Source organism: Charadrius vociferus, unplaced genomic scaffold (genome assembly GCF_000708025.1).
Source record: "Charadrius vociferus isolate BGI_N301 unplaced genomic scaffold, ASM70802v2 scaffold410, whole genome shotgun sequence".
NCBI lineage: Eukaryota > Metazoa > Chordata > Aves > Charadriiformes > Charadriidae > Charadrius > Charadrius vociferus.
This window is the reverse complement of record NW_009646499.1, coordinates 1-6400: the sequence shown is the minus strand read 5'-3', so window position 1 is coordinate 6400 and position 6400 is coordinate 1. Positions and strand designations below refer to the sequence as shown.

Here is a 6400-nt window from a genome sequence, read left to right as displayed (position 1 = left end):
ACAAAACTAGATCCGGAGAAAAGCCACCAAACTGAGCTCAGGAGGCCAGAAGATTTAAAGAGGATAAATATGACTTGAAGAAGGGAAGAATAGGAGAGAATAGGACAAAGAAATGTGGTAAGAAAACTTCATGTTCAAATGAAAGTGGCTGGAGTGGCAGGTTTTATATGAGGTTAACACATTTTCGTCCTGTAAGTGAGACCAGAGAAGAGCAGCAGCAGCAACAGCTGTCGTTTCTGTGCTGTCCTATGGTTGAGGTTGCAGCATTCACACAGCTGAGATGGGGGCAGAGATGGGCGTAAGTGTGTAAGGCGGGTGAAGGTGAGAAGCAGCAGCAGTGGAGGGGGAAAATGCAGTTGCTCGCTGCTGAGACAAGGGGTGTGATGGAGTGGCCTGTGGTAGGAGGAAGAGCTCCTCCTGCACCATGGGACCTCTGTTGATTGAGTACACTGCATGGGACGAGTTTAGCCGAAACCCTTTATTGATAAAAGTATTTCCTTGGAAGAGGCGTACCTCTTGGTCTCGGCCAGGCGTGCGAGCTCTGTCAGCAACAGCAGCGTCAACAAATTCCTCGTTATCATCTCCTTGCACCCCACCAAGTGAGGTGCTGGGTGAGAAGGGCCTGCGCTAGGAGAGTGTCCGCTGCGCTGGTCCTTCCGCTCAGCCTCCCCTGGCTGTGTCCTTCAAAAGAGCAGGACGCTGCGAATACTGAAAAGTGGAAGGGAAGGGAGGAGTTAGAGGTGCTGTGGCTGGGGTGTTCAGGAGCAGGCAGTGAGGCAGGCAGGTGTGCCTGAGGACCGGACACCTTCTGTCTCATCCAGCCTCTTCCTAAGTCAGCTGCAGGAGCCGTGCAGCAGCGGGGCAGCCTTCAAAATGCTGCTGAAGGGAACCCCTCAGGAGCTAAGGCACCTTGTCCCTCCCCAAAGCTCTTGTGCTGCGCTGTAAGACATGTTGTTCCTTCCTTTGGCTTTTATGCTGTTGTTGCCAAGGATGCCCCTTACTCCTTGCTCTGCTGTGCCTGTCCTGTGCTCTCCCAACAGTGCCCTGAGATGTGGTGTCTAAGGGTGTGTGCTGGGTGCAGTGCAGCACCGCGGCCATGAGATCTCTGCTGAGCTGAACCGTGAGCAGGAGGGTTCCCTGTGCTGAGCGTGGGCTCTTCCCTCCAGGTTATGGTAGATCCTCCCAACATACGTCCCTGGTCCCTGCTTCCTCCAAAGGCTTGGATGCTTTTTGAGAAGGCAGTGTTGCACGCTCTGCCAGCCAGAGTGTTTGGACTGCTGGATTTTTAGGTGGAGGTGGCGTTTGCTGTACCTCTCTCCTGCCAGTCAGGGTCTCACCTTTTTCCTGCACGTAACAACTCAAATCCCTCGTTCACTTTAGCGATGGGCAGCGTGTGCGTGATCAGCACGTCTGAGTTGAATTTCTTCTCCAAATAGCTGGAAACTAATTTGGGGATACAATCTCTCGTCTTCCAACCTAGAAACGGGAGAAAGCACCTGCAGTGAATAATCAGAGGAATGTTTTTTTGGTAAGGTAAAGCTTGCTGTGAGGGTCAGGACTGAGTGACCTGTATTGGTGCCTTTATCTCGTGACAGATTTTCCTCTCTTTGGGATGAAAGTGGCTTACCGTAAGCAGTTCTGTGTGGTGAACAGCATGAAACAGTCACAACTTTAATAGCATGTTTCATGCCTATATATACAGTGGAAAAGCAGTGCTCCTGTTTAGTTGTGGTCTTCTTGAAAACCCTCGCAAAGAGGCTTCCTGGGACATTGCCAAGCTTGAAATATTCTTGGTTACCAAAAGCTTAGTGACTATGTCTTTTAGTGTCTAAAGTATCTTTTGTCCTAAAACTGTGGAGAGTTATTCATATGGTCGGAAGCGTACCTGTTCCACAGACATTTGGAAATTCCTGTAAAAAAGAAAAGGCTGAAATGCCTGAAATGTTTTCTTGAGTTTCATACCTCCAAGCAGAGTGCCCTTCCATGTACGCCCAGACAGCAGAAGCATAGGATCGAGGGAAATCACAGAACCAGAAGCCAGTTCCCCAACCATCACGCAGACTCCAGTGTTCATGTTGCAGGAGGCCAGGGCAGCAGTCTGATGGGACAGGCAGGGGAATTAGAGAACGTGCTGATGTGTTTGTCCAAAAAGCGTTCTTTCTGTGCAGTCATTTGACTCTCCCCGTTAATCTGAAAGCACATGCTCCCTGGTGCAGCCAAGATGGAGAGCTCAGTGCCGGTTTGAAGACATGTACATCGTTTTCTCCCAAGGCCAATAGGCTGCCTTTCTGGGCAAAGAAGTGCCCAGCAGTGCAGGCAGCAGGCAAGGAACTGCCTGCCGGGGTGAATTTTGCCCTGACAGGAGCCTGTGAATGAGCTGGGAGGGAGGACACGTTCGGAAATGCCACCTACCATGGTATCGGCATGCCCAATGACCTCAAAGGAGTAGTCCACGCCATGGCCCGTCATCTCAATGAGGACCTCCTGGATGGGCTTCTTGAAGTCGTGAGGACTGATGCAGTCGGTGGCTCCCAGCTGCCTGGCCTTGGCAAACTTGTCCTTGTTGATATCAACGGCAATGATGCGGGATGCTCCAGCCGCCTTGCAGCCCATGACAACAGAGAGGCCGACTCCTCCGACGCCAAAGACGGCGCAGGTGGAGCCTGGTTTTACCTGCACAACGTGGGGCCCTGTGAGTCTCCAGTGGGAAGAGGAGGTTTGCGTTGCACAGGGTTGGTGAGGGTGTGGGGCGGCTGTGGGGTGCTTGTGCTCTCCACGCCTGAATACCAACCTTGGCGGTGTTGATGGCAGCCCCATAGCCTGTGGGAAACCCACAGCCAAGCAAGCAGACTTTGTCCAGAGGTGCAGCAGCATCTATCTTGGCAACGGCAAACTCCGGGATCACGGTGTATTCTGCAAAGGTGCTGACCCACAGGAAGTGGTGGATCTGCTTCCCTTTGCAAGTGAAGCGGCTGGTCTTGTCAGGCAGAAGGCTTTGTGAATTGGAGAAGCTGTTGGGAGGCACATGCATTTGTTGTTCATCAAGTAAAGGACCCATGGTGTTGTCAGCCTTGTTGACAGACAGCCAACCCCTTTTAGGTGTAGGGGAAGGAGAAGCAAACTCACTGGCACTTCAGGCAGTAGTTGGATTCGGGATTCAGGCAGAAGCTGCATTCCCCGCAACGAGGAAGGGAAACGGGGATGACTTTGTCACCTGGAATAAGACACATCCCGTGTTAGGTGGTGCCTGTCTCTGGGCAGACACTGAAGGTGATGCCTGTTGGAGAGCTGAATGTTGAGTGTGTATTTGTGTGTGTGTCTGTTACCTGGTTTCACGGAGGTTACTCCTTCTCCAATGCTTTCCACAATCCCAGCTCCTTCGTGGCCTGGGATAACTGGGAAATCCACATTAGGAAAGCAGCCTTCCAAAATATGTTCATCTGTGTGACAGATGCCTGTGGCCACAATCTGTTTGGAGGGAAAAGAGCAGATGAGCTTTAGAAATGGTCTGGCCTCTGTTTAACTGATTTTGTGGAAGGATTTTTCAGAGGTCTTCTCTGAACAGTGAAGGCCTATTAGTGGACACAGATCCCTGACAGGTATGTTCAACATACAGCCACAGGAAGAGTAATTCCCACAAGGGAGAAAAAATATATTGAAACGTGGTTTTACCTTGACACGGACTTCACCTGCCTTTGGAGGTGCTACCTCCACCTCCTCAACAGAGAGTGGCTTTCCCACGGCCCAGGCAACAGCAGCTCTGCATCTGATAACCTGGAAGCAACAGAGGGGATTACGCTGCGTGGGAATATTTGCCTTTGGCCCATGCTTGGGGACGGTCGTCTTACAGTCACCTAAAACAGAGGTGCACAGCGCGTGCCTCTGCGCAGTGGGGCACGCACTGGTGGAGCTACACAACTGTCCTGCGCTGTTACCTAGTGGACTTGCTGGGTGAGTGGGATGTGGTGGGAGAGGAGAAGCAGGGGAGTGCTCAATTGTATGCAAAACCAAGTGATGTTCAATAAAGACTGGCGTAGCATGAATGTGAAATGCAAAAATGAGGTAACCAGTCCATAGAGGGTGAGGCTTGTGTTTGCCCTGGGTGTGCAGACTGGAAAAATCTGTCTGCCTTGTGTCTGTGGCAGAGGGCTCTGGAGGCAATGTTGGGGCAGCAGGGCTGAGCTGCTGTGGCAGAGGAGAGGCTGCTGGCCCTGCTCAGCTGGGGGATGTCCTCCCAACACGCTTGATGCTGATGCCCTGCCAGGCCTGTGGCTGCTCTGTGTTAAGGTGAAGACGGCTCTTGCCCCTCTCTTGTTTGCCACATGGGTACAGCATGAGTTCCAAGCAAAAGGTGCATGTTCAATCCCATAAGTGACTTACATGAAAGTAAGGACTTGACCAGACTTGGATAGTCAAGAGCATCTCCTAGGTAATGAGTGGTCAAAGCGTAAAAGAGCAGCTACTGTTACAGACAGGATATCAAGTTCTTGGTCTTACTGCTCTCAATTCATGAATTTTCACAGAAACAACCTTCTGACAATCTGAATCCATTTCTGCTGGTGGCTGGTGCTTGTTTCTGCTGCCTGTGAAATGCCTTGTCAAGTGCTATTGCAGCCTGTGCACCGCATGGCATCCCTCCAGGCCCTAACAATCAGAATTAAAAACAACTACTGAAGATGAAAGCAACTTCCATAATTTTTTTAAACACAAACACTGGTTGCAGACAGAGCTTTCTGGATCCTAGAAAGTACGTAAACAGTGACCACACTTGAACAGTTCCAACTTATCCCTCCCTTGCCCCTCCCCAAAATGAGGTGGGCTTGTTTTTGTTTGTTTTGGTTTTGTTTGTTTGTTTGTTTTTTCCAATTGGTACAGCTTGATGCACCCGGCAGCACATCATAGTTTCAGAGACCATAAGTAGTCAATACAGGGCAGATATCTTCCTATTAATATGCTCTCGAATCAGAGAATCTCTTCATTTCACTGAACAGCTATATTATCTGAATTGTTACAACTCATCCACTACTACAAACCTTTCCATGCATTATTAATCTACAACATTTGGGGTCTTACGGTAAAATAAGAAAACTAATTTCCTCTTGGGTTCCCTGACAAGAACAAATGATTCCGTCATGCGTAACAGATCCTGTGCATAATGGGCTTCAAGGAGAAGTGATCATATTGAAGGTTCGAGTCAACATTTCCCCAGCTTTCAAGTGTGTGCAGACTGGAAAAATCTGTCTGCCTTGTGTCTGTGGCAGAGGGCTCTGGAGGCAATGTTGGGGCAGCAGGGCTGAGCTGCTGTGGCAGAGGAGAGGCTGCTGGCCCTGCTCAGCTGGGGGATGTCCTCCCAACACGCTTGATGCTGATGCCCTGCCAGGCCTGTGGCTGCTCTGTGTTAAGGGGAAGACAGCTCTTGCCCCTCTCTTGTTTGCCACATGGGTACAGCATGAGTTCCAAGCTGACTTTTGGCACACATGCCACAACACGGAGAAGATCCCTGAGGGGAAGAGACCCTGGTGTACTGGGCTGATTTGACAGCAACACATGCGTTTCTGAGTCTTTGGGTCAGAAGGACAGCACTTCTAGTTCCAGCGGAAATACCTGTTCAGAAGAGACCCTGGTGTACTGGGCTGATTTGACAGCAACACATGCGTTTCTGAGTCTTTGGGTCAGAAGGACAGCACTTCTAGTTCCAGTGGAAATGCCTGTTCATGGCTTTGCTGTTGGTCTTGCAAGATGATGGGCTGAAGGTTCCTAAGGAGGGGTTAAGGAATGATCCCCATCCGGCTGGCAACGGGATAACTTTTTCTCTTGCCAAAGGGATGATCTGTGCGTGGCATCTCCCAAACCCCGAGCCACCCACCCCAGAGCTTGTTTGATGGCAAAGCGGGAGCGCAGAGCAGGAGGGTATTTTCTGAGCGGTATGATTCAGTGTTTTCATTCCCGAGCCTGCTGGACAGAAGGGGAGAGGAATGCACTACCTAATGCGGTACCCACACGTGCAGCTGTCTGAGAGCAGAATCTCACGTAATTCAAAGGGGTTTGGATGAGTTGGGGGAGTAAAGCTAGAGGAAAGAGGGCACGCAGTAGAGGTGCGCAGGCTGAGCCATTGGGAGAATATTCCCCCAAGAGCCGGGCACCTTGGAAAGGAGGATGGGAACTGAGTTGTCCTTACTTTTCCAGAAGTAGCCATGTGGTCTTAGCAGAGCCGTGTCTGTCGCTGCAGCAGGCTGGAGGGAAGCTGCCGCCCGTCTGGCCAAAGCCCGTGTTGCGAAATGGCCCAGGAGCTCCTGTGCAGCCACTGGCCGCAGCTGAAGGGAGTCCTGGTGTGGGACCGTTGCCGAAGAGTGGGGAGAGGTGATTAATCTGGGTCCGATGCCGGACTCTGAGGAGCACA

At 51.0% G+C, this 6400-nt stretch overlaps 1 protein-coding gene across 1 annotated transcript; it reads right to left on the bottom strand.

The window, feature by feature from the left end:
• Positions 1-683: 683 nt before the first annotated feature.
• Positions 684-6196, bottom strand: LOC104284587 (alcohol dehydrogenase 1-like). Its single transcript, XM_009882939.1, has 9 exons — positions 6179-6196; positions 3673-3774; positions 3327-3468; positions 3127-3214; positions 2792-3011; positions 2413-2673; positions 1963-2098; positions 1338-1476; positions 684-708 (listed from the first exon to the last, which is right to left on the bottom strand). The coding sequence occupies exons 1-9, from the start codon at positions 6194-6196 to the stop codon at positions 684-686; spliced, it is 1131 nt and encodes a 376-aa protein (XP_009881241.1).
• Positions 6197-6400: the final 204 nt, after the last annotated feature.

What these genes read in the sequence shown, in the direction of transcription:
- LOC104284587 (XM_009882939.1), bottom strand. An exon ending in CTGCCATCAACACCGCCAAG is followed by an intron (nt 2,674 to 2,791) that starts GTTGGTATTCAG and finishes CACGTTGTGCAG; the next exon opens with GTAAAACCAGGCTCCACCTG. An exon ending in TTGGGCATGCCGATACCATG is followed by an intron (nt 2,099 to 2,412) that starts GTAGGTGGCATT and finishes CTGTCCCATCAG; the next exon opens with ACTGCTGCCCTGGCCTCCTG.